The sequence below is a fragment of the Megalops cyprinoides genome, chromosome 4 (genome assembly GCF_013368585.1).
Source record: "Megalops cyprinoides isolate fMegCyp1 chromosome 4, fMegCyp1.pri, whole genome shotgun sequence".
Lineage (NCBI taxonomy): Eukaryota > Metazoa > Chordata > Actinopteri > Elopiformes > Megalopidae > Megalops > Megalops cyprinoides.
In genome coordinates this window covers 20,561,238-20,586,731 of record NC_050586.1, presented here as the reverse complement: position 1 = coordinate 20,586,731, position 25,494 = coordinate 20,561,238, and the positions used below count along the sequence as shown (strand labels likewise).

At 46.9% G+C, this 25,494-nt stretch overlaps 1 protein-coding gene across 5 annotated transcripts in view; it reads left to right on the top strand.

The window, feature by feature from the left end:
- Window positions 1-25,494, top strand: part of LOC118776274 (membrane-associated phosphatidylinositol transfer protein 2-like) — a 35,654-nt gene that overhangs the window by 6,200 nt on the left and 3,960 nt on the right. The window contains exons 2-17 of one of the 5 annotated variants that reach the window (XM_036526478.1): window positions 1,966-2,180; window positions 4,920-5,041; window positions 5,489-5,722; window positions 8,537-8,869; window positions 10,743-10,838; window positions 12,772-12,876; window positions 13,501-13,565; window positions 14,483-14,554; window positions 15,940-16,184; window positions 16,685-16,874; window positions 17,978-18,097; window positions 18,460-18,674; window positions 19,297-19,472; window positions 19,951-20,121; window positions 21,280-21,432; window positions 23,065-23,229. In XM_036526478.1, coding sequence (XP_036382371.1) covers window positions 1,966-2,180; window positions 4,920-5,041; window positions 5,489-5,722; window positions 8,537-8,869; window positions 10,743-10,838; window positions 12,772-12,876; window positions 13,501-13,565; window positions 14,483-14,554; window positions 15,940-16,184; window positions 16,685-16,874; window positions 17,978-18,097; window positions 18,460-18,674; window positions 19,297-19,472; window positions 19,951-20,121; window positions 21,280-21,432; window positions 23,065-23,229 — 2,677 coding nt within the window. The remainder of the gene's footprint in view (window positions 1-1,965; window positions 2,181-4,919; window positions 5,042-5,488; window positions 5,723-8,536; window positions 8,870-10,742; window positions 10,839-12,771; window positions 12,877-13,500; window positions 13,566-14,482; window positions 14,555-15,939; window positions 16,185-16,684; window positions 16,875-17,977; window positions 18,098-18,459; window positions 18,675-19,296; window positions 19,473-19,950; window positions 20,122-21,279; window positions 21,433-23,064; window positions 23,230-25,494) is intronic. The other 4 variants (XM_036526483.1, XM_036526479.1, XM_036526480.1 and 1 more) reach the window with 4 other exon arrangements.

Sequence of the window (25,494 nt, the reverse complement as noted above, 5' to 3'; positions counted from 1 at the left end):
CCACCTCCTCTTTGCTTCAGCCATCAAACAGGAGAAGGCTGCAAGGTGACCTGTAAGCGACTATAGTCAGACCACTTCCTGTGGGCTGTGGTCCCCAGCTTAGCCGCTGCCATTAAATCACTGCCTTACTAACCTCCTGTCCTACGTCCTCCAGTCTCAGTATCTGTCCCTGCTACAGCTCCTTGACTCAACCAAAGAAGGGGGTGTTTGTTGCAATGTAGAGTTTGTTTTTCTCTTTCTTTTCTAGTTTGCTTTTTTTGTGTTGATCAACGTTTCCATTATCAAGCAATTACATTTCAGACAAGGAATTCGTTTTGACTGCTAGTGCCTTGCAGAAATAATTTTTGATATCTTGCGGAAATGATTTTACCGTATCCCACGGAGAGGATTTTTTTTTTTGTATCTCACTGCGGTGATATTTTGTACCTCAGAGGGAATGGTCTCCAGCAGCTGCCCACTGACAGCTCACTGTACACCCACCAGCAGACAGTGCTTGCTTCCATCTCTGGAGAGCTGACTGCTTAACAACTGAAAGCATAAGCGAGAGCAGATGAAAAACTCTGCTTTTCTGGATGGATAAAGGACTAATGGAGTATGTGAACGGCATTAAAGAACACTTTTTGTCCTCAAAGTATAAATTAGTCTTGAATTATTTACAAAGTATAGGCAATATTAACACCCATGTCATGCAAAGTTATGCATAGGCCATGCAATGTTTGCAGTGGCAGTTTAAATAATGTACAGCACATGGCATTGGCAGTGTTTTGCCTTTGTAAAGCAGTGGGAAGTACACAGGCAGGAGATGGCTGAGGTTTTGGCGTCAGACTGAACACGTTTACTGGCGCAGTGAGACGGCAGGGTAGGACTCAACTGGCCGCTGCAGGATCGCTGCTGGTGTCTAGGCATTGACAACCTGCTTGAAGATTTGCTGCCAGCTCATCCTCTGTGGTCCTGGACTTTGGCCAGCAGTCGCTCCCTCCCTAGGACACCTGGCATGGTCAATCATTAACTAAACCCAGGTGGCGGGGAGTTAGATACATGTCAGCACTGTGGATGTCTCTGACCAGGTAGGGCTTTCAGAATTGTGCCAAGAAGTACCAAAAGAGATGTCCCAAGGCTTGAGGGGTACTCCAGTGCGCTGCTTGCTGGCCTTGCCTCATGTTTCGTTGAAGAATCAGGGAATACTGGCCAGACTTTCAGTGGCATGTGGTTCTTATGTTCATCAAACATTGTAAGTTGGGGCTCAGCCTAATTCCTTTGGGCAGGGGTAGAGTGTATAATGATAATCAGTGTACAAAGATGTTGATGGTCAGAGCTGCAGCAGTTACTCCAGCAAGTTACAGCACAGAAGCACCTGAAGAGCTGTTAAAAATCAAGTGCACGTGAGGCAGTGGAGGAGGAGGAGGAGGCGGAGGCGGAGGAGGAGGCAGGGATATGTAGGAAGCATGCGGGGCTGCCCTTTGGTCCTGCTGTGACTTCTCCCTCTGCCTACTTTCTGTCTCCTCAGCACACGATCACGCTGCCCTCAGCAGCCCCTGCTCGGAATAGGCGTGAGTAGGCAGAAAGTGCCCCGCGTCACCGGCCGCGCAGTCAAACGGAACGACCGTGCCATAAAACCCAGGGTGACACGGCGCTCGCTTCCTGCCGCTGCCGAGGTCCGTCTTAGATTCGCTGATATGGAAAATTTGAGGGGCGTGGCCTCTGTGAGCAGACTGCTCGGTTGCTGGGCAGACAAGTTTCAGAGGGTGGCATTGCTAAATCAAATGGTCATGCTCCCATTTTCCTAGACAAACAAATGCGACGTAATGTATAAAGAAATATGGTGAGATGAACTAGCAGAATTCCTGCTGTTTACCAGGCAGGAGGAATTGCTGAGAAATGTTGTGTGAGGTAAGGGTTTTAACAAGGAAACAGGGAAGGTGTGCTGACATTTGCTCTTTGCCCCCCCTCCCCCGCCTCCTGCAGAAGAAGAGCCGTGAGGAGACGTGCGGCGAGGGCAGCGGGGTGGAGATCCTGGAGAACCGGCCGTACACGGACGGGCCTGGCGGCTCGGGCCAGTACACTCACAAGGTCTACCACATCGGCATGCACATCCCCAGCTGGTTCCGTTCCATCTTGCCCAAGGCTGCCCTGCGCGTGGAGGAGGAGTCCTGGAACGCCTACCCCTACACCCGCACACGGTGAGAGAGCACAGTACTGCTCCCTGCAGGCCTGCATGCCCTGCACGTCCCTGTGGCTGTGAGTGGCATGCTGTGTCCCTCACCCCCAGTCAGCTAACATTTTGCATAGCTGCAACACTGAGGATGGTGCTTTGTACTGGAGAGGTTGGACAACCACCTAGACTGATGCTGCAGGGGCCCACAGCAAAGAGGCAGTGAATACCCTCTACATACCTGGGTAAGGGCTTACAGGCCGCCCTCTGTGTGAACCAGGATCAATAACCAAACCTACCATACAGAACCCCAGGGACACATAACTAGGTCTGCTTTGAGACCAGTCCTTATGTTTATGAGACCTGCTGTCTGTAAGGTTTTGTCACTCTACTGACCACCCACTGCTCTGATTAAATTAGTCAAACCTATGGGTCCAGATTGATCTTAAATTCATATATTTTTTGGGTGCACCTGCTGTAAAGAACACATTTCTCATACAATAACTGCCAAACACCAATGTAGGTTTTTTTGAGCTCTGTCATCAATACAGGACTGAAAGTGAGCTGGCCCTTAATGGCTACTGATAGCCTGTCTCCGATGGCCCCAGCTCCCACACGCAGAGCGCAGTGTGATCTGGGTCCCACACGGGAGATGCAGTGGTGTTGACAGAAGAAGAGTGGGACACGCTGACCCGCTGTCGGGCCAGTCGGCAGGCAGGAGGTGGCTGCTGACATGTTTATCAGGGACAGCAGAGTCCCTGGCCAGCTCCAACGAGGCTGTTAGCAAGCTGAGACCACTGCTGGTCTGGCTGATTCACCTGTCCCGCCTCATCTTGAAGGACCAATCGGCACTCTCTGTTTGCCACCCCTGCAACCTTGCCCAACCTCTTGTCTTTTCTGCTTTCCTAACCCACCTCACCAGGATGCCAAACCCAAGGCACGCCAACCCCCATCCACTCCACCAATGAGGCACCTAGCACATACCCACAGCCTCACCCTCACATGCCTTGACTGGCTTGCTGACTTATCACTCAAGAAAGAACTCCAAGGCAGCCAGGGAGAAAGTGCAGCAGTAAAAAAATCACTCTATCTGTGCTGCTGCCACCACTTCATTTGTGGCAGTAAAGTGGTTTTTGGAGCATTGTTCAGCAATGAGGCCTGAACTGTGCAGTGCTCCCACGAAGCCTCCAATCTCAACATCCTCCTATCTCAGTTCTCAGGATTGAACACCCTGCACAACTGTCTGACCATGCACTCTGTGACTATGCAGCCCGCACAGCTGTCTGACCCTGCACTCTGTCACTAGGCAACCTGCACAGTTGGCCACAGGTACTGGTAGATACAGACTGGGTGTTCTATGTCCAAGTATGTGGCTAACCAGCAGCAAATTTCTAACTGCTACTCTATACTGGTTAAATGAATATTGCTAATTAAAAATCAAAGAGGTCCATTTCTAATCAAATGCTTGCTCAAAGCATTTGATTAGATGCTCTCAAGCTAAAAACAAAAAAGTCCAAAGAGTAACTTGGTTTTAGGTTGATACTTTCTGTGTGGTATTTTTTGTATTGACACAAATTTAACAGAAAGGTGGTCTGTTTTGTTTAAGCGTGCGCTTGGTAGGCAACGCGGAGGAGAGCCTAACCTACAGTCTAAATTTAGCAAAAGAAAGTGAAATTTACCCCTAAACTAACAGTTTATTGTGTTGTAATTTTCTTTGTGAGTACTGACTTCACCCAGGTTGACAGTAAGGCTGTAAGAGACTATTGAAAGGGAAATGAACACCCTTCAGACCAGTAAAGCTCAGATTCTCCTATAATTTAATTATTTTGTGAGCTCATGAAACTCAATATTTTGAGTTTCAAAATATCATACTGTTGATAAAACTATTGTAATATTTGCAAAGACAACATATTTTCAAGGTAACTGTGTCTCAGTGATGTCAACCTTTATTGTTTTACGCTGGCTGAACCCTGGAAACCGTAACAATTGAAATGGGTTAACGGCATACATTATGTCGTCATTTATGTCCCTAAAACAGACACAGATGCGCACTCTATAAATAGGCCCTCTCCGTGTCTCACTGAACTGAGATGGGAGTGAGCACAGCAGCACTGGAACTCAGCATGCTTTACTCACTGGCTGCAGCCCTGTGGCGGCAAGGGGTCCACTCTGCACTAATCACAGATTCACTGTATACTGTCTCCATCCTGATGAGGCCCTTTCTTTCAAGGCTCCTTCAATCCAAGAAGATCGTATAAACACAACATTATATGTGGGATGGTGAAGTATTTGGACAGTGTTGCAGATTAAAAAGCCCCAGACCTTGCAGATGGATTTCTCCCCTATCTCTTTTCTGTTCTGTCAGCCTCTTTTTACCTCAGTGACCAGTACAACTGGGATCTGGTCTCACTGTTCCCAGAATACACCCACGGGGGGAAGAAGTAGAGCCCCAGCAGACTCTGGTCACTCCCACCCCCCGCCTTACACTTTCCAAAATTAGAGATAAGCTCTTTTCTTCAAGAAGCAATGAGATCAAAGTCGATCAATCAGTCAGTCAATCAATCAGATGCATCTTTACAGTGAAGTCCCTTGTGTCACAGAGATGTGAGGAGTGCAGAAATACCTACAGGCCAGTCAAGCTGTAGCACTCAGAACCCAGTGCTGTCTGAAGGCTGTAGCTTTTCTTGTGTATTGGTGAGAAGATAGAGTCAAATTCTTTATATGCAAAAACACAGTGATAACATGGGATGTTTTGTTTTTCTTTCAGGTACACCTGCCCCTTCGTGGAGAAGTTCTCCATCGACATTGAAACATACTACAAGCCCGACACGGGGAACCAGGTGGATGTCTTCAATTTATCACCCGCAGAGAGGAGACAGAGGAGCCTAGGTATGGCCACCTGGCATTGCACCTTGCTGTGCATCTTTGCACTGACCTTGCCAGTGGGTGTCTGTGACTTACAAACACAAGCGTGTGTGTCGCAGGCACTGTAGTGCACCTCCATTAAAGCAGTGGCTGGATGCAGCTGTGAAAGTGTGTATGTCCTGTGAAGCTATCAGTGAATCAGGAAATCAATTGATCATTCATTGTGTCACATTTGATTGGGTGTAATGCAATTTAAATTGAACTTTTATTTAAAATTGAATTTTAAATAATCAGTTGTCCAAAACACTCCACAAAAAAGGTGTACATTATGCATTGATATTGACACATGGAATCTGGAAGTATTTTAGATGGGCAGAGTGTAGTGTCATTCCAAGACAGCTGTTGTGTTGTATTTGAGCAGATTTTGGCTATGTGGCTGATATTTAATGACAGATGTTCTCCCTGGCTCAGACCCAATTGACATCGTGAAGGACCCCATCCCCCCACATGAGTACAAGGCGGAGGAGGACCCCAGGCTCTACAAGTCGGTGAAGACCCAGCGGGGCCCCCTGTCTGAGGACTGGATCGAGGAGTTCAACAACAACCCTGGCAAGATGCCCATCATGTGCGCATACAAGCTGTGCAAGGTGGAGTTCCGCTACTGGGGCATGCAGTCCAAGATCGAACGCTTCATCCATGATGTAGGTATGTACACTGGCAAGGTAAACATCATGGCAACCTGTGAGTGTGGCAAGCCTTTGAACTCATTGGGGATAGGGGTGGGGGTGGGGTTCTTGGTGGAGATTTAGTTCTAGTTTGACCAAGAGGCCTTTTCAGCCAGTACCACACCGAATTTTGAGTGTGAAAGCATCAGCAAACAGTGCAAACGCAGGCCTGTACCATCAGGTGTCGTACACTCGGGTGACCTGCACAGGGAATGGTTAGACAGCAGTGATGAGCAGATCAAACCATCTTGACAGCTGAAATGGGGGGGTGACCTTCCCAAGCAAGTAAGCCAAAAAACAGTGTGTGTTTTTGTATCTCAATTAGACACGCTCCCTCAATGATCCTCGACTAATCCTTGAAGCACACTTGTTACCTGTTGGAGACCCCATTACAATTCCCACTGGAGAAGGCACCAATGGAGTATTTGATGCCTGTCTGTGGCTATGCTGAGGGTCAAACCCGCAGGCAGCTGTTGGCACATTGCAGAGAACAGCGTGAAATTGGCATCAGCTTGCAGGTTGGACACAGTTTGGTAGTTTGCAGTTCCTGTTGATTTAGACCATGCTTGGTACAGATGCTGCATACAGATTGTAAAAGCTGTAACAAAGATTGCACATCGCAGTGTTGCTTTGTAGCCCTTGATCAGTGATGTCATCTTGTGACATTACTGCGTGGCCCTCTGTCATTGATGTAATCTTGCAGCATTGTTGCCTGGGACTCTGCAGTTCAGTTGACACTAACTTCCTTATTTGATGTATCAATATTTGAACAGATGAGATAAACTTCCATTTGATATGGAGTGTAAGCGTTGAAGGGAAGTGCTTCAACCTGACCACATATAAGTCTTCAAATGTTCAAGCTTAAATATGTTCTGTGCCTCTGACAAGCAAAGCAATAGGAAGGAGAAGTCTTCCAAGCCCACAATCATCTCAGTGTTAGTCATGCGAGGTTCGTTTGGACTGGTTTTTCGGTTTCTTTCCTTCTCTCCTAACTTCGGAGATGCTTTTTGTTCTATATCCGTCCCTGGCTTCTCCTCAAATCGCCCGCACACAGCTCTTCTTCCTCCACGCCCACCACCCACTTCCAAATGTCAGGATCGATGCAGAAGAGAACACAGCTTTTGGAACACTTACATAAACAGAGACAGACACTAATAACACGCTCTGGCTTGTGTGCCGTTGGCTTGGTGTATGGTTTCAGGCTTGGGTGACTTTGTTATCACCCTGCGTAGGCAGGCACCAGGTGTCAAGGGGCCGGCCAGTCAAAAAGCCTAGCTACCTTTTCTTAATCATTAACCCACTCGAAATGAAGCCATGTTAATGCTGTTAAATTTTGGGGGCAACCTGACAATATGAAAACGCATAAAAATTTCAATTGCTGCTGTGAGGCCACTGCGAACGTTGAAAATAATTGCTATTTACTCACCGCGCTTTACAGCCGAGTTGCCCACTTGACATTGGCTTTGTGTTTCCGCGTAATGATCAAATTAAACTGACTGTGGTGATGAAGAGGTGTTAAATGTGTTCTGATTTCCTTTTCATTTATTTGTTTAGTATCCGCCCCCAGAGGGAGTGTCTCATGGCGCAGTCTTAGTTTCCCATCCTGCATGTTCTGTACACGGGCAGATAGTTTGCTAAGCAACTGAGGTAAAGTTCCTGGAGATAACCACTATACTCCAAGCTGCCCGTGTTTAAGCAAATATGACACTTCTGTTGTTACAGTGGATAAATATGGTGAATGTTTATTTGCTGATGGGCAAGTGGTGGCATTGATGGTGGTGGTGGTGGTGGTGGCGGTAGTGGGGGGGGGGGGGGGGGGTCCTCCAGGCATTGAAATACGCTGTTCAGTGACTGTCGGCCTGCCTGACTCCCACTTTGTGTGCTCTGTGTAAAGCGTGGCCAACATTGTTGAAGAAGCAGCCAATTGATCAGGCCCCAGCAGTGGGTTCATTACCGCAAATGGGTCGGCGGGGTGGTGGGACACACAGCGAACGATCGCGCCGCAGGAGCGGCCGGACTAACTGCCTGCTGTCACTGTCCGCCTGGAATCCTTGCATTCGCTCTGTGGTCCCCCAGTGCCAGATAATGTGTTCTCTCTCCGCTTTTGTGTTTGTTTTTGTTTTCTTTTAGAGGGCGGGGGTGGGGGTGGGGTGGGTGCAGCAAGGGGTAAAGGGGATGTGGTTGGTGGAGTGGCAGCTGGGGAGTAATCCTTGGCTTCCTGTCATGGTCAGCCATTAATGCCACAGTTGTGCCAACCCCAGGATCATCTGTCAGTGCTAATGGCAGAATGTGCCTTCCTCGCCTCTCACATGGCTCCCAGACAGAGTCTGCTGCCAAGTGAACCCAAATACACCCTCTCCCCAGTCAATCTGGGGCTTGCCTGCTTGCTCCCCTCTCCCCCAGACAGGATGTCCTCCTTGAGAGACAGCAGCTTCCCTGTCTTAATCAGGGAGGTCACGCTCTGCTTGGCACTCTTGTCTGAGTCAGCTCTTCGGAAATGTTTTCTGTCTGATGAAACTATGATACCCCTGTTGTAATGTAACTGTAATTGAGGGGGTCCTTGATTGTAAGTAAATGTGCTGCTATCTTTGGTGCATGTGTGCCATCATGCTACATTTCTGTGTGAGTCATGTGGATAAATGGCTCTGGAGGCTCAGATGTGTGTTAGGGGACTCCTTTCTCTGTTGGCCAGGAGTGGACAGGGGTGTGGAGTGCTCCCTCTTTGGGGCAGGTGTTTTCGGGGGCTCCTGCATAACTGGCAGGCGTTTGATCGGTCTGCCCCCTCCTCCTGCAGGGTTGCGGAAGGTGATGGTGCGGGCCCACCGGCAGGCCTGGTGCTGGCAGGACGAGTGGTACGGCCTTACCATGGACGACATCCGGCAACTGGAGCTGGAGACACAGCTGATGCTGGCGCAGAAGATGGCCCAGTTCAGTTGCACGGAGGAGGGCGCCGAGGCCAACGGCGGGGCCTCTGCCCCCGACAAGGACCAGGAGGCCAAGGAGGCCATTGGCTCCATCGAGGCCGAGGGGCCACCCGTGGGCGTGACCGACACCCTGCAGACCCGCGGGGCTCTCACCAAGCAGTGGTCCACCTCCTCCAGGTCCTCCCGCTCATCCAAGAGAGGTGGTGAGTGTAGCTTCCCCCCCAAGGAAGGGGCTCAAAACAGCTCTCACTGTACTAGGAGGTACAGTTTCTGCTCAATTTCTGCGCATGTCTGCCTCAGCTTTGTCTCAGCATCCACTAAGCAAGAGGGTTTGCTTGCTGTGGTTGAAAGGTGGTAGAATGGAATGTACTGCACTTTCTCCGCAAGGAAGTGGCAGCACAGATGTTCTATTATGACCACATATTCAGCTCCTTCATTGCTTCCGTCCTCTGTCTAAAAGGTTCCGGGTTGTAACAGGTGGTTCTGGTGCTGCCTGTGTCCCTGTGCATTCCCATGGATCACATTCTTTCCTTCCTGTGGATTATTTTGCTTCAGACCGTTGCCCCTTCAAGAACGTTCATAGTGAGCCAACATTCACTACACCTGTTGCTTCAGCAATGGCAGTGACATAATTCCCAATGTGGACAATATCAAGCTGACTATGTGGTCCATATATGGAACAGATATGGAAAGGAAATGGAGGATATGATGTTAACCAGGCTGCTCTCTGTCTGTGCATAGAGAGAGGTGATTATTGCATGAGTTTGTCCGTGTGTATTGAGGGTGGGCTTTGCTGAATTGACTGTGCAGCAGAGGGTGTAGAGGAGGATGATAGGATGGGAAAGGAGGGCTGGGTCCCATAGCGTTGTGTTGCCCAGCAGTGATCTGTGAGCGACCCCTCCGAGAATCCCCTGGGCACACACTGATGAATGACTGCATTCAATTAAGAAAAGAGTCCTCCACATTGATTAAAACGCGATGATTGACAGCTCTTCCCGGGGCTACGAAGAATTAAAGCGTTCACCTGCCAGGCGGATGGGAGCTGGCTGAATATCCGCGCTCATCACCCACACCCCCGCAGGACTCAGAAATCAATACCTAACATGTGCCCGAGTGTCAGGACATGTTCAGTATTGATTCTGTTTCTGTTTAATGCATCTCATTCAGTTGTCACCCAGGCTTGTTGCATCACTTTTGTGAAAGCAGGTGTAGAGGGAAGACCTGCTGCAGACGGGCATGAATTCCTGAGGTCTACCCTGGCCCTGCTGTCTGACACCTCTACTGATTCTGTGCGCAGGATTCTGAGCATGATGCCTCCATTCATGCAACCCCCCCATCCCCCACCCCCGCCTCTATTTCCTTACATGAGTGACATCGCTCCCCAGAAGCTGTGATATTCCTACACACCACCTGCCCCCCATTGCTCCCCTCAGTATTTATAGAAGTAGTTCTGACATCGCAGGGTAGGGGAGACCAGCTATCCTCACACCAATCCCCCTCCTGGCTCTTCCACCGAGCGGAGAGAGACACAGCTGCGATCCTGTCTCTCACAGAGCGTGAGTGATGATGTGAACCCCCCCCGAACAATAATGTAGGAGACATCTGTGCAAGTACATGCCCACGGCCTACTTTCCAGATCCCAGTTTAGCTGTGTGAGGAGGGGGGGGGGGGGGGTGGGAGGGTGTGAAGTCTCACCCTCTTCCGCTGCCAACAGAGGACCAGCCAGCGGGGTGTTGCTTTCTTTCTGGGGTGCATATGTGTGTTTGGGGGGGGGGGGGGGGGGTTCTACTAACAACTATGCTTAGTTATTATTAGTTACATGCAATAAGATACACATATTATATGTGTGTAGAATCTTCCTCTGAGCACCTATTCTGAAACAGGATCCACCTTTTATTTATGTATTGGTGTCAGGATATGGCTTTGGTGTTATGATCTGGGATCATTTTATAGCAGGAAAAAGTTCCTGAATAACACAACGCGCTGTTGCCTCATTCACTGTCTCACCTCGGGAAGAGCTGGGTGTGTTTTCATGATGGGAAAAGGTCTGACAGGCCCTTGTGTCTGTTATTGCAGGTAGCCCCTCCCGCCACAGCATCTCTGAGTGGAGGATGCAGAGCATTGCACGGGACTCCGAGGACAGCTCAGATGAGGAGTTCTTCGATGCGCATGGTAATTCCACTTCAGTCATTGTCTCACTAGGTCAGTCTGTTGCACAACATTGAATTGGCTCCTACTTTTTCCTCAGTGAATGTGCTGTGTCTCTCTGACACTCAGTGCATCTGTTGGGTACTGACTGATTTTTATGCTACCCACATAACCAGAAAGTGTTGGGCGTGCAGTTGCAGTAAGTTTGGCTTTGTCTGCTTACTGATGGTTAGCAGTATGATTCCTTCAGGCAGTCATTGTTGACACAGCTAGTTCTGAAGAGAGTCGCAATACAGAGTTTTTTTTTCCAGTACATGTATGTGTGTGCCTGTAAAAAAGCATTGATTAGTAAAGCTTATGTTAGACAGACTTTTGACTTTATGTTAGAGTGTCTACAGCTCCACATCTGTCAGTATTCTTCACATCTATCACATTCTTCTGCTCATATCAAAGAGGGTCCTTCTCTGTCTCCCTCTATATATAAACAAACAGCAACATGCATGCTGGGTAAAAATGAAATGCATTTTGACATATGAGAAATTATGGAGTTAGTATGAAATGGAGTGGCCACAGTGGCAAGTGATGGTCTTTTTACCCCAATTACCTCAATTGCTGTGACTTCCCCAGTGTAACTCAGTGGGAGTATTGTGACAAGTACAAGCGTTGCACAGAAATGGTTACATAACTAGAGCTGCGTGCGTTTTTGGATTCACATTCAGCTAAAAGCCAATACACTCAGGCTGGACAGAGTCATTCTTTGTTCTGGAGTGGACGATATGGTTTTATATCATTACAGGTCATGGAAAGAAACAGTGTAATTGCAGGAAATATCATCACAATGTTGCATGGATGTTTTCTGATATACCCAGTTTAAATCCAGGCCCATTAACTCTCTACAGGACAGGGATCCTTGTGCTGGTAATAATGAGCAATTATTTATAATTCTGATTTACACTGTATAACAGTGAAATTAAGAATTTATTTAAAGAGTCTGAGACACTCAAGCTCTTAAGCCAATATGAGGATACAGAAATTGGTCACTGTAATGGTGTACATTCATAAAGGTTTCTCAATGTCACCTAAGGTCACCTAAATGGCTAAGATCAATAAATGATGGTATTGGTAACAATAACAGTAATGAAGCTGCTTTAGAGAGAAGAGAATATATTCACAGTGATTCAACATATCTCAAGATGTGTGTTTTGTTGTGATGTTTACTTGGCCCCGGCAAGGACCTTTCTAAGACCAGATGCCCCAGGTGACCTAACCTTTGGTGCCCAACTGTATTAATGATTATGAAGCCACTGCTACAGTAGTGTGTCAGGTCATGCTGTTTAAAGGAGTTTATGGTGAGGTCTTTTTATGTGCAGTGGAGGAGAAATCTAGGAGAATCAAGGCACCTCCTTTTTACTGAATCGAGTCATTTTTGGCTTGTTGGCTGTGACTGTTGGAATACAGTATAAATGGGCTTGGCAGGAATCCTGCATAGGGGATCTTTCATGTAAGCTTGGAGATACTGGTTATTGATCGATAGCTGTTGGTCATTGTCCCAGTGGTTTGTAAAAGGAAACAGTGGCATTGATTTCAGCCCATTGTAGTGGTGGAAATAGTGCACATCTCAACCAAGGTGGGCAGCTATTGATCCAGTATGTTGATTTGTTGATGAGAAGTGAACACAGGACCCTAAACTATCATTATCCTTATCCTCCAAAGCCTGATATTTTATCTGGGTAGCAGTAAATGATAATGAAAAGGCTCGGTGCTGCCGTTTTCCTTCCTGTCACAGACCTTTGACAGTACTGACCCTGGATGAGCTTGTCACGCCTCAGCTGCAGCCTCACGCGTTGTTTTTAAGACATAGCCTGTCAACATTGTCACAGTGGCAAAGGCTCGACAGAATCCTCTCCACACACTAGTGGGTAATATGTGCTGTTTTCTCTGCCCTCTCGCCCTCCAGAGGATTTGTCAGACAGTGAGGAGGTTTTCCCCAAGGAGATCACCAAGTGGAGCTCCAATGACCTGATGGACAAGATTGAGGCGGCGGACACGGACGAGGCTCCAGGTATGCTAGGGATGGGGGCCTTTGGCATTGAAAAATACCTCTTAATTGCTGGGATGAAAAGTGTTTGCTTTGCATGACACTGCCTCAGCTGCCCATTTCACACATTAGTCATATTTGAACTATGGCGTTATGTGTGGCCCTTGCCCAGGTGCCATTAAAGACCTGTAGCTCTGTTGCCACTTTTGTGTTTAACCCTAAATGCTCATGCTTCCTTTCGTTCCCAAATAGGATTAGCTCAGAAAGAACAGTTTGGAAATCCATGTAATTAATAAAATTATGTGAGAGAATTTGAGATAAGTAGTACAATGTAATAGCAAGGCCTGTGTGCTTTTTCAGCTTTGAAGTCTAGCGCCTGGTTCTTTGTACATTCTAGGTGTGAGGTCCAGAGAAGTCTGTATTCCCAACCAATGGTGACAGAGTCATTTTGTAAATATAGAAAAAAGAGGTCTGTGTGACTGCTATGGTTCCCCATAGGTCACCGATGTGCTTCTCAGCCAATAACCACATATTTTAGTGATTGGGCCAATCAGAGCCACAGCACTGGAACATTTAGAGTGTAAAACACTAGTGTGTTTATAGAGCAGGGTAGTGTCATAACCACAGGTGTCATCTTTGTGATTACAGGAGAGATGTACCAGGAGTCAGCTGGGGAGTATGCTGTGGCAGGCAGCAGGGAGAGGCTTAATGAGGTATGTACGTCCAGGGGATAATAACAGGTACATGACTGGGACTTTCCCTTAAATTAAATGAGAAGTGCCAATATGGGATCCTAAATGGGCTTGGTAGGATTGAAGCTTTATCACTGAACATTGATAAACACCAATTTGACCGAACTCTGACAGACTGATGAAAAATGGGTTTCAGTAAAACTTATAAAGCCTCTTTTGAAATTATGCTGAAAAGTTTCTTTTGTTCCATCGGTGCTTGTTTAGGGAATATGCAATAGGGTTTGTAAACTCAGCTCAACCCACCTAGAAATCTCTAGTCATTGTTACTGTCATTTGTGTTATAGTAAGCAAAGTCGGAGCTGAGATGTGTTGCACAAACTCAGTAACAACCTTTTTTCATGAGTCTAGCAGTTTTTGCACCCTGTAGCCTAATAAGGATGGTGGCAATATTTTGAACTGTGAGGCTTGCAAAGAATAACAAGTGCCAAATTTCACTATTTTCCTCATCAATGTTTTCACTTTCAGCTGTTATTTCATGTGAAACGGTGTAACAAAACTGCAGGCAGATCAAAAAATGAAGTGATAATTTGGTCACACTTGAATATCACAGCAAATATCAGGCAATGAAATATGCTTCTGAGGAAGTATAAAAGCTATTATAAATAGTTTGCATTTGAATTGTATTTTCTGGAAAAAAAATTATGTAGTTCTTGCATATTTAACCAGGATATCATCATGATGCCATAAGACCTCGAGAAAGTTTAGTCAAACCACTTTTATTTTGTACAGTTTACTTTATGATTAGTTAATGTCACTGGGTGCCTCACAGTGCCCTGTTCCCAGAGCCTGAGGACACATAGATACAGGCAGGATGTCTCAGGTGTGCAGTGGCAGATACAGAGGGGTTCTCCCATGGCCTCTTTATCCTTTGTGTTCAGATACGCGGCTTTATTAACCGCCCTGCCAGTATCACTGCTGTTCCCAGCGTCATGGTAACCAGCCCCTCGGCAGTAAGTACATGCATGGCCCTAGTGCATTGTGGGCTAGAGCCGCACAGAGACTTCCTAGACCTGGCACTAACCCATTAGGAACCCTAAATGAAGCGCCCATGTTTCCTTTGTGAAGCGTGTGGTCTCTGTGGAAATAGGCAGTTTGTATGTTTGTCTGTTAAAACATCTGCCTTACAGTACAAGGGGTGTCTGTCGACTGGAAGATGGGAGTGTTAGAACTGGGCCAACAAAGCAGGCTGGGTCTTTTGCCAATATTCTTGACAACATTTCTTTTATATATATACACTGATGTAGAGTGAATGAATGAATGAAGGTGGCTCTGAGAAATGTGAATTAGATGGGCAAGCTGACAGATTAGAAAACCAAGGTGGTTTTATAATAATCATAATGTGGTGTGGTACAGTGGAAAGGCTGACTCTGACTTGCCTATGCATGGGTAAGTGCTCCATCGCAAACTTTTCTGTAGGATGATCTTTTGTTTAGTAAGATTGAATAAAATACCATTGAGATGATCTCGGCACCCTACCTGTTGCCCATCACCTGTCATGTGTTACAATTTATTTGCGGATGGAGAACATCTGAGTACCCTTTCTCTCATATCTGGCAAGCTCCAGAGGGACTTGTCACGTTCCATGGAGTGTGTTACGCAGAAGTGATGCGCTTTCTGTGCTGCACTCCATCCAGGGAGACCTGCTTGGGCAGGTCTTTGCACTGCGGGAACGGCCACTGGTTTCAACACTTCTGACACTGTTGTATTGGCATCCCTTTGTCTGCCTGGTAGGGCTCTTTGCCTGTGTATACTATACAGATTACATTAGTCCTCATCCTCTTGGCCTGCACACGGTGGTTGGTTAGTTTCAGACAGTGTTCCCATTGCAGAGATTCCATCTCAGCACAGGCAAAGACACACAGCTGATTGAAATAGGAAGGGGCTGTCTGCCTGGGCTCTCTGCTCATCCATTCTCCCATCTGTGCCCTTGGGAGTCGTGGGGAAAATATCAGCAGCAGTGCTGTCCTATTGAATGCAGAATATAAGGGAAATACAGTTCACTTTTACATAGAGTGCTGTTACAGGCTTTTTTGTTCCTATATGATACTATTGATAGTCTTTACTACAGTGTAATTGTGATGTATTAATCATAAGGGACCACTAAAATGCTCTTCTTAACTGAAATTGGCTGCTTCTATCTCAGTTTGTTTTGTCTCCTAATAAGCATGAATTGAGTTGTGTGAATTGAGTTGTGTGACTGTACGGTCAGTCCAAAAGCATGATTCAGCACAGCCAATATGATGGTTTTGGCTGCTTGTGTGAGTGTCTGGACGGCACAGCTGAGCGTAGTCGAGTTGTAAACGAAGCGCTGTAACTCCTCCTGCCACCCCGACAGGATGGCTCTTCCCAGCCGACTCTGCAGCCCTCCAAGATCCATGTCCTCATCCTGGTCCTCCACGGCGGGAACATCCTGGACCCGGGTGGCGGCGACCAGAGCAGCAAGCAGGGCGACGTCAACACCATCAGCATGGCCTTCGAGACGGTGATGCGCGTACACTACCCCGCCGCGCTGGGCCGCATCGCCATCCGCCTGGTGCCCTGCCCCGCAATCTGCGCCGAGGCCTTCTCCCTGGTGTCCAGGTGAGCGCATCCTCCACACATATGCATATGCACACACACATACATACATGTACGTGTACACATGCACGCATGCACACACACACGCTTGCACGCTCTAACATATTCACACACTCCCTGTCACACACTGTATGCACACACACACACACACACACACACACTGCACACTCACACTTTATTGTGCCTCGGGTTTGGTTTTCTTTGTCATTGGATGGGCACCGTTTCTTAGCTTCAGTGCTTTATTTTGAGGCTGTACTTTGTTTGCTCAGTCTCCATGCAACAGGATCTTTAGAGCAAATAGATATTAATGGCAGTGATGACCATAACAGCATCTTTTGGTTAACGGGATCATTTGCTGTAATGATCTGTATGATAGTACTGATGAAGTTGATTGGCTGGACAATGAATGGCGATGATGATGATGATGATGATGATGATGATGATGATGATGATGACAACAATGCTTGTGATGTTGATGATAACTAATCCTCCCTTATCTGAAGCCTGAGCCCCTACAGCTATGATGAGGGCTGCCTGTCTAACAGCCAGGACCACATTCCACTGGCCGCTCTGCCACTGCTGGCCACATCCTCTCCTCAGTACCAGGACGCCGTGGCGACTGTCATCATGCGGGCCAATCAGGTGTATGGTGACTTCATCAAATCCTTGGAGGGAGCCACCTTCTCCGGGCAGGTGAGTCAGAGAGTAAATCAGAGTCCTGCTGATTCTGAAGCTGTAATTCATTATCAAAATAACTAATGACAGTGAAAGTGATGATACTAAATTGCAGTGTAACAGCACAGATTGGCTCGGAAGATAAAAATCCCTTAAGTTTATCATTGTACATAGCTGTGGAACTGTGTAAGACTGTTTACCATAATTTTACAGGGATATTTTTCTTAACCAGTGTTTATGATGAATTGAATGTGTACATTCATGCGTAATGACCCAATCAGTCACAGAGTCACATATTGTGTGTGTAGTAAAATGTATACTTAGTTACAGTTGCAAAATGTGCAAGTACCCAGAAGTTATGCCCCACAAGGCTATTGAATTATTATTATAATAAATTTTAAAAATGGAAGAAATACAGGTAAGTGATGATGGCAAACAAAGGTACAGAGTGAAGTTGCTGATCTGTGTGAAGAATGATTACAGGGTCCAGACGAATGAGAAGCATTCAGGCATAATACATTAATCGAACAGAAAAGTGTCATTAAGTTAATGGCCAGCAAATGGAATGTCTATTATGATATTTCCTCATATTTATTAAAATCCCAGCGTGAGCTTTTGGCCACCCTGTATAGTACAATGGAGTGTAGGATGATGCCCGTAATTTTTTTTATTGTTCATATCTGTTGGGATTCTTGTAAATAAGAGGATGTGATACTTTTAAATAAATTTAAATCATCAAGCAGAAGACTATTTTGTAGGATACTGAGAAAAACCAAGAGACCACAGCAAGATCAGCTAGAACATGTTGGGACACTTCAGTTTGCCATACAACCAAAATGGGGACATGCACGCAAATTCAGCACAGTGTGAATTCAGGCTTTATAGCAACTGACAGCATTTCAGCACTCTACAGCACTCAATTTGATGCTGCCAGAGGAGAATGTCCACTCGAGACTCTGGCAGAAAGTATTAGAGGTTGTTTGATTAGCAGATGCCTCCATTCAGAGTGACAGTTGCAGTTTTGCTGGAACAGCTAAGGTGAAGTCCTTTGGAGAAGGCAAAGGCCTCAGTGACTGCCCAGCCAGAGGAAATGTGTCTGTTTCTGCATCCCGCCTGTGCAGGTGTGCCTGATCGGGGACTGCGTGGGCGGGATCCTGGGCTTTGACGCCCTGTGCAACAGCAACCAAACGGTTTCTGAGAGTCAGAACAGCAGCCGGCGGGGCAGTCTGGTGAGTGTGCAGGTAAGACTCCACCCATTTGCCTTACTCCCTACCCCTGTCTGTGTCTGCCATACCCCATACACTCCACAGTTATTCTCTTCCTGTCTGTCACTCCTCTTGCATTCATAGGCACCCCATCACCATTAACAGAAACCCCTCCCCTTTATGTCACTCCTAACACGTCTTGCACAGTTTCCCCACCTCCTTTAACAGTTCTCCTCTACCTCACACAATTACCCTTCCTCTTTCTCCTACCCCCTACTCTAATTGAATCCACTTACAGTGCACAGCTTCATAAGGAGCCCAAAGTAACCCGCAGGTTTGGGAGCTGAAACCGGTCCTCTGAGCACCGCCTCTAACTCTCCCATACCTCTGCCCCCCAGGATAACGACCTCCTCTCCCCCGGGATCATCATTAACAGCAGCTACTGTTCGGCGTCATCCTCCCTGGAGAGCAGCCGGCACCTGAGCCGCAGCAACATCGACATCCCCCGCTCCGGCGGCCCCGACGACCCAAAGAAGCCACTGCCCCGCAAGAGGAGCGACTCCTCCACCTATGAGCTGGACACCATCAAACAGCACCAAGCCTTCCTGTCCAGGTGGAGCACAGTCAGGGAAAGCCTTCACTGATGGAGGCTGGCAAAAGGGAATGGAGGGTTTGGGAGTTGTTGTAGTGGGGAACAGTATTTGCAAACACAGTTATTATTTAATATACACTCCCTCTTCATAGCATAATTAGTAATAAGTTATAACTATATGATGACTCTAATATCATGTAAGAATAATTATAATTATTAAGCTCCGCTGGTAGATGGGTGCTGTGTGTGGGGTTGCTGTAACTGCTTGTTACATAGTGTTAATAGTTACACTATGATGTCTTTAACTGAAGTAAGTCTCCCTTGTCTCAGTTTAAGGATGCATGTCTCAGTTTAGAATTAGTAGTTCTTGTAACATGAGCTCCTACTGAGTATCTATGGCTTGCGCTCAGCAAAGTAAAAGCTTAGACTGACATTTTCTTTCCTCTTCCCTTTTGTGTCTCCATGACTGATTCTGGTTATGTGTCTGCATTACTTAATCTGATCTGGTCCTGTCTGGCCTGTTGGACTGGGTCTGGGTCTGTGTTTGTGTGTGTGTGTGTGTGTGTGTGTGTGTGCGTGTGTGTGTGTCTGTCTGTGTGGGTCTGCATGTCTCTCTGTCTTACCTGCGTGTCTGTGTGTTCAGCCTGCACTCCAGTGTCCTGCGGAATGACCCCGGCTCACGCAGGTCCAGCAGCAGCACCATGCTGGAGGGCAGTTCTCTGGGGAAGTTGGACTTTGAAGTGTCTGATTTCTTCCTGTTTGGATCCCCACTGGGCCTGGTCCTGGCGCTAAGGAAGACAGTCATCCCACTCCTGGACGGTAAGCTGGAAGACAGCTGAGAAATGCTCTGGAATAAGCACAGGGGGCTGTTTTTTATCAGTGTTTCACCACACAGTTTTCATTTACCATGCATATATTATAGGATCTTGTGCCTTAAAGTATAAATACTTTGTATTTCCAGGCAAAGAACTTCAGTTTAAACCACCCCGTGTGTTTTAGTGAAGGACTCTTCCCAACACCCCCCCCCCCCCCCAAATCAAACCAACTCAAACCTGATAAAAAAAACCTTTGTCCTGGCTTTGAGCTAGCCTCATTAAGGCACATGCAACCCAAGGTGTTTCCAGGCAGCAAAAAAAGATCTCTCAATCAGTTTAGGGTCATTGACTCTTTTTCAGTCTCTGTTGTGTTTGTGTGAAGAGGAAGACACCTGTATTTTCCTTTCTTTTTAGTGACAGGCTACATTGTTATATGGCTATGCATTCCCCAAAACTCACATTAACTCAGTGTCTCCCCCTAGTGCCCCAGCTTCGCCCAGCATGTCAGCAGGTCTACAACCTGTTCCACCCGGCTGACCCCTCAGCATCACGTCTGGAGCCACTGTTGGAGAAGAAGTTCCACCTTTTGCCCCCCTTCAGTGTGCCCCGCTACCAGCGATTTCCACTGGGAGATGGCAATTCTGCACTGCTGGGTAAGTATGTCCAGTTTTATACTGTTCAGTAACACACATTGCCATACAAACACAGACTTTCACCATTACACATACCAGATTACCACGGTCTACACATACACACGCATGCACATTAAGTGTGTATACAAATAAAGAAGTCACAGAGACTCATACATATACTGTGCGCATACGTACATTACACAAGCATGCATTTGCATACTGTTTGGAATGACCTTTGAACTTTTAGCTGTTTTTCTTTTGATGCACAAAAGCAGTATTTCTGAAACAGGGAAGAAAAGTTCCATTTGACCTTATGACCCAGAGGAGTTTTCTGTCGCATTTTCCTTCACATTCTGGGTCATCAGACATGGTATTCAGCAAAGATGATGTGTGATATCAGCTTCAAAGAGATGACTTGTTGAAAGGTCAGAGAAGAAAAATTCAGCATTGAATCTTACCAAAGGTTTTGTGAGGGGCTGCAAAGACGCCACATCAGTGCACTTTGAAGTATTGCTTTAAAAGAAGTCAGTACATGTGCTTTATGTGTTTGAAGATTGTTGTGTTCATATTCATGTTTTTATATTGCTGCTTTGCCTCTGTAGTTGGCCTTCACAGTCTAGTCCTATTCTCCTGCAGCTTTTTATCCATATGTGTGTTGTGTTTAAAAATATTTTAGATATTTCATTTTATTGTTTTCTTGAATTGTATTTCAAATATGATTTGACTGTTTTATATTCAAGTTAATAGTAATGAGCAAGTTCCAGGATTTCCTGATAGTTAACATGTTTCAGAGCTTCACCGTTGGAGGCTGTCAGAACCCGTGTGTCCACTGGGTGTTCCTAGATTAGCAGTGACAGCCATTCCTGCTGGAGGGGGTGGTTCCTTAGGTTAGGGAGGTGAGAGTTGACAGGTTAAGGTATGGTAGCCCAGCTTTCCTGCATAGCCCCCTAAGAACAATGTTCTACAACCTTGGAGCCCTCTTTTCTGACCCCCCATTCATGCAGTCTGTTCTGCACACATCTGAAAGGGCTTGAGTCTTGATGTTCTTGTCTTACAGTTTTTTGTGGCTACATGTCTGTTCTTTGTCTGTTCCTTGTCTTTTTCTTTTCTTTCTTGACCACATTCCCCATCCCTGATACCCCCCACATCTCCTGCCCAACTCGGCCCCTTCACCTCTAGTGGAGACAGTCCAGAGCAACCCTCAGCTCCTGCTGGAGAGTGGGGGCTCCCTCTCCACGCGCTACCAGGAGGGCGTCAGCGAGACCTGCATCCCCGTGCCCGTGCTAAACTGGCAGGATGGCTCCCTTAAGGCCCCGCCCACCCCAGTGGAGTGTGTGTAGCCTCTCCCACTGCCCTCAGTGATGCTCACGCCATGTCTTGTGTTCAGTCTTGTCCTCTCTGTCTGCGTGGTGCACACTGTCCCCTGCCCCTCCCCTCCCCCCTGCTGCATGGGTATGCAGTGACAATGTTGCCCGACTCCCAAGGCAGCAGCATTGCAGCTCTGGCTGTTCCAGGCTGGCTTGGTTCTGTCCCATCATTTCCAGGATTTGCCCCACTCACAGCCCCCAGCCAGTCAGCCATGATCCCTGAGAACGTAATAAAGTACAGGCTTTTGATTGAACTCATGGAACTTCTTTCCAAATTTCTGGAAGTGGTTTTGGTTTACAGACAGCTGGGAATCCTACAAGCCATGCAGGGCCATTTTCCAGTGACCTTTTCTAATACCCAGTGTGACTGGGCTGTGAGGGAGCACTGCTTTGGGTGAAACAATTCAGTCTGCAGTGTCATCCATAGACTGCAGCTTTGGGACACATATGTTACCCAGATGGAAAATCTCAGCCTGGAAGCGTCAGATCTGGCCATGCCTGTGATCATAAAATCTGCATCATTGTTGTGATCCCAAATCACACTGCATTCTCATTCTTGTTATTAGCATTCTTGCTTCTGTAATGTTGCAGCAATTGTCAGTTTGCTGCTGCATCATGACAGCATTAGTAGAATGTGTGCCGGACTCCTGAGTGGTTTGGTCAGTAAATGATATGCAATGAGTGGGGGCTGAGCCCTACAGCTCTGCCAGAGCCAGTTTAAACCGGGGTATCCCATAAGCCTTCAGTGACCAGGAGTCTCTGCAGTAATTGGACACAATTGGCTTTGTCTTGCCCAGATAGGATGGGTTTTTCAATTCACTGCTCATCTGAGTCTCCTAACAGCTCATAAGATACTTTTAAGCCACTAACTTGTTGTGGGTGAGAGATGTATCAAATGTGTTGGCTCTCATGTGGTGCACTGTAGGACTACAGTGGGTAAAATAGCTGTTAGCCATGGTAAGAGTATCAGAGAATTGCGTACACTTTGCTTGAGTGCTTTCTATGCAAGTGTTGGGGGTGTCGCAGTAAGCAGGTGCTTAAGCGGGTGTTCTGATACCTCAGATGCAAGAATAATGATTTTTATTGGTGGCTATGTGTTTGTAATTTGCAAGGTAACTTGTAACCAATACAGCTATGTATCTTGTGTTTCTGTCTCTGTTTGTGATTTCTCTAGTCAAAGGTCGTCTGAGTAAAAAAATCTCCAAGTCTATCTCCTTAGCACTTCTTGTACTGTAATGAGAAATGAAAGATGTAAAAATGAGCAGACCTGACACAGACCCCTGTTACACTTAGAGAGAGAGGATGATAAGTACAAACCATGACTCATTCAGGTCATAGTTTGTACTTGCTGGGCCATCAGCATCTCAAACCACATTCAGTGGACCACTCTGTACCTGACAGTGTCATTAAGGTGGGAAGCCAAATCTTGGCTGGTTTTATGTGCCATGAACATCAGGTTTCTCATTGCACTCTCCTCCCTGCTCCTCCTGTTTCTCCTCTTCCCCTGCATCCCTTGCTTTTGTTCCCCTCCTGATTCTCCTCTTCTCATCTCTCTGGAACATGTGTCTAATGGGATCTCCTTGTTTCGACTCAATAGCAGATGTTGTTCAGTCTCATGGTGGTGTCTTCGTGGACAGTTCGTACCCCTCCTCCCCCATTACTGCCCCCCCCTGCCGGGGCCCGCGGAGGGCCAGTGAGGTCAGCATTGCCAGCCAGGTCTCAGGATTGGCAGACAGTTACACTGCCTCCAACATAGCCAACAGTAAGTGTCCTCATGACCCCCATCTCTCTCTGACTCTCTCTTTTCTGCACCCACAGGCAGCACTGCACCGATCTCAGCCCTTGCAAACTGCACCCATGCATAGAAACCAGGCAACTGCTATCCTTGCACCTGCACCTGCACCTGCACACAGTTAAAGCAGCCATGATCCCTAACTCACCTGCACACAGTCAAAGCAGCCACAATCCCTAACTCACCTGCACACAGTCAAAGAAGCCACGATCCCTAACTCACCTGCACACAGTCAAAGCAGCCATGATCCCTAACTCACCTGCACACAAGTCAAAGCAGCCACGATCCCTAACTCACCTGCACACAGTCAAAGCAGCCATTATCCCTATACTCCTGCACACAGTCAGTGCAGTGACGATCCCTAACTCACCTGCACACAGTCAAAGCAGCCACGATCCCTAACTCACCTGCACACAGTCAGTGCAGCCATGATCCCTAACTCACCCACAATCCCTAAATGCACCTGCACAAACAACACAATCAGGCAGCAGCTGAATACATTTTACCCCAAAGCCATACAGAGAAAAGGAATCAGGGATAATTTTACGTTTTTCACGTGGATTCACGTGATATTGACTTTTAATACTGAATGTTAAGCATCCAGTGAATAAATACTGTTTCGTATCCTGGAGGTTAATCAGTATTAGGCCTTACTCAAACCCATTGTTTGAATGTATAAAATAAGGCATTTATCTGGCATTCGTCTGCAATGCATGAAAGGAGACAAGGCGTTCGCTGCATTCCTGCATTGTATATCCCTGTTGGTCTGTCTGCTGAAATTACCAAGCTTCAATGTTGTTTAATGTCAAGACTGTGTTCCAGTGTTTTCCTCTCTCTTCTTACCTTCCTATACAAGATATATACACAGTGTGTCCTGTACTGGAGAGAAGGACGCAGAGGAATCAACCATCTTAATATTAGATTAAGAAGTTGAAGTCACACCTTTTTGTTTCCATAGACCACCTGACAAGCTTTGTATTGTTGTCTATCTTCCCTTTATCACTGGTTTCATCAAAATGGGAAATACTGATGAAACATTTTCATGATTCGGTGTTGCATATTCAGAGCAAGGGCTATGTGAAGATAAAGGCATAAGGCAATATGTCAGAACAATATTGTTAGAGGCCAAATGCAGGCCAAGAGCTCAGTTGTTAACATGCTTGGATGAAATAATAGAGATATTAGAAAGAGTATTAAATGGATTGTCCTGAAAAACTTGCATGTTATTGTTATTAACATACTTTCATTTTCCTCCTTTTGTTTTTCATAGCACACACATGCCAACTTGACGATTCCAAAAGCAGTCAAGTTGGCAAAAGTAGTCTTTTATCCAAGCTCACCTCTCCTCACAATAATTTATTGTCGAGAAGCTTCTCCCTCAAGTCCCTTAGAAAGGGCAGGACTAACACAGCCCCCAAACCAAACAGCCGAGACCCAGGCTGTTGGGATGAGGTAGAGAGGAGCAGCTGTGTGAGCTTTGATCTCGCAGCGGACTCATTCTCCAATATGGTGTCCCTAATTCCACAGCTGGATATTGAGAAAGGTATTCTGGAGGGGATGGGTTTAGCTGCCCGCCTGCCCACCTGCCCACCTGCCCACCTGCCCACCTGCCCACCTGCCTGTGCCCACCCTGTTCTCCCTGTTGACGCGTTCTTGTAGGAGCAGCTCTTATCCCCATCTTTCCTGCCTCCAGCCCTAGTGAATTCTAGCATCATCCCTTCCTTCTTCCCTTTCACATCTCCCTCAGCTGCGGCCTCTTCCCCCAGCATTCCAGATCGCCGCTCTTGCTCTTGCTCTGTAAGGGTTTCCTGTCCTGGTATGACCGCGTATGACTCACTCCCCGTTCCCAGAAGGGGCTTTTCTCTACACCCCAGTGAGCAGTGGTTACATTTTCAGGAGGATTTCCTGCATAATACACTCCTCGGTGAGTGTCCATCACAGCCACTGCTCTTTCTGGCCCTTTTCAGTCCGTCATTCCAGAATCCCCCTCCAAAGGTTGAGTCATAGTCCACCTGTGCTCTAGAGGACCATGTTGCTCACTGGCGTGGTTGCACACGAGTGCAGACAACAGCGCTGTGCACATAGTTATGTTATGCACTACAAATACTTAAGTGCTTAGTCCATACAGACAATGCATCCAAATCTAATAGGTGATGGATATGGTGCTGAGTGCAATACGTAATAGAAATGGAGCTTGATGTTTACCCTTTTGATTGCATTTCTGTTGCAACAGAT